This window comes from Belonocnema kinseyi, chromosome 2 (genome assembly GCF_010883055.1).
Source record: "Belonocnema kinseyi isolate 2016_QV_RU_SX_M_011 chromosome 2, B_treatae_v1, whole genome shotgun sequence".
Classification (NCBI taxonomy): Eukaryota; Metazoa; Arthropoda; class Insecta; order Hymenoptera; family Cynipidae; genus Belonocnema; species Belonocnema kinseyi.
The window spans coordinates 41,295,604-41,296,995 of record NC_046658.1 but is presented as its reverse complement, the minus strand read 5'-3'; the positions used below and the strand labels follow the sequence as shown (position 1 = coordinate 41,296,995).

The following is a 1,392-nucleotide window of genomic DNA, read 5'->3' as shown; positions in this document are numbered from 1 at the left end:
CTTCTTAATATTTTGACACCAAAATCATGTCGATACACCTTACCGACTGCGAGTAAAGCCACCCACGCTTTAACTTGACAGACTGTATATATATATACATATGTGCCTAGATGTGAATGAAGAAATTTTTGTAGCCCTCTGCAAGCTCAATAAATTTGCAACGAAAGAGAAAGTTGCCAGTTCGAAGCAAACCACCATCTCTGATTTCTTTATAAAAAAATAAAATCCCTTCTCTCCTCCCCACATTATAAACAATTGGTCCTTTCCAGGACCAAAAATTATTCGAACGTTAGGTATGCTCATTTATGTAATGCCACATTGCCAAATTTAATGCTCTACTCCGTAACTCGAACACCTCTATAACTCGAACATATGGAGGTGTTCGAGTTACGGAGTAGAGCATTAAATTTGGCAATGTGGCATTACATAAATGAGCATACATAACGTTCGAACAATTTTTGGTCCTGGAAAGGACCAATTGTTTATAATGTGGGGAGGAGAGAAGGGATTTTATTTTTTTATAAAGAAATCAGAGATGGTGGTTTGCTTCAAACTGGCAACTTTCTCTTTCGTTGCAAATTTATTGAGCTTGCAGAGGGCTACAAAAATTTCTTCATTCGCATCTAGGCGTGATTCAGCAAACACCCTAAATTTTGCAAGACATTCCAAAGCTTCACTGGGGGTTAGGACTACTGGAAAGGGCTCTTGATATTCTTCTTCTTCATCGGGTAACTGCGGAGCCATTTTCGCCTTGACCTCTTCTAAAATCTCGGAATCCGCAAGCTCGCCGCAATTAGCTCCCTCTTCGTCGATCCTCACGTACTCCTCGTCTAACTTCGGTTCTTCAAGTAGGCTTTCTTCGGCGATGACGACATTCTCCTTCCCAACAGGAAATCCTGCTTTTCCAAATCCATTTGTAATTGTTTGTGCACTGACGGGGATCTTCTTATCACGAGCTTGTTTAAACCACTTCGTTACACATCCATCTAATTCCTCATTCGTTGCATCTCGGCATCTTTTTCTACTCTGATTCGTCTGAGAACTCGAATATTCTTGAATAATTTTATCCTTGTTTTTCAGATAAGTGGAAAGAGTATTCCGACGAATTCCGAAATCAGCAGCAATTTCCGACTTTTTCTTCGCCCCTTTTTGAACTTCTCTAATCAAAGCAACTTTTTCAGCTAAAGTCAAAGTTTTTAAAGTTCTTTTAGTTGATGGGCTCAGATTAGACATTTTGGAACTGGCAAAAACACACGGAACATAGATAGACTAGAAAAACTGAATTTAGACACGCACTCAACGGAAAACCGATGGAGACTGTTGCCTCTGCCGATTGTCGATTTCCTTTTTAAAAGAACGGTAACTGCAATTGGCGTCAAGGAGGGGGGGGGG

The 1,392-nt window shown here is 40.2% G+C and overlaps 1 protein-coding gene across 1 annotated transcript in view; it reads right to left on the bottom strand.

The window, feature by feature from the left end:
* The window catches only part of LOC117182644 (uncharacterized protein K02A2.6-like), a 32,055-nt gene extending 30,822 nt beyond the window's left edge, over positions 1–1,233 (bottom strand). Inside the window, exon 1 of the mRNA XM_033375746.1 lies at positions 555–1,233. Coding sequence (XP_033231637.1) covers positions 555–1,233 — 679 coding nt within the window. The remainder of the gene's footprint in view (positions 1–554) is intronic.
* Positions 1,234–1,392: the final 159 nt, after the last annotated feature.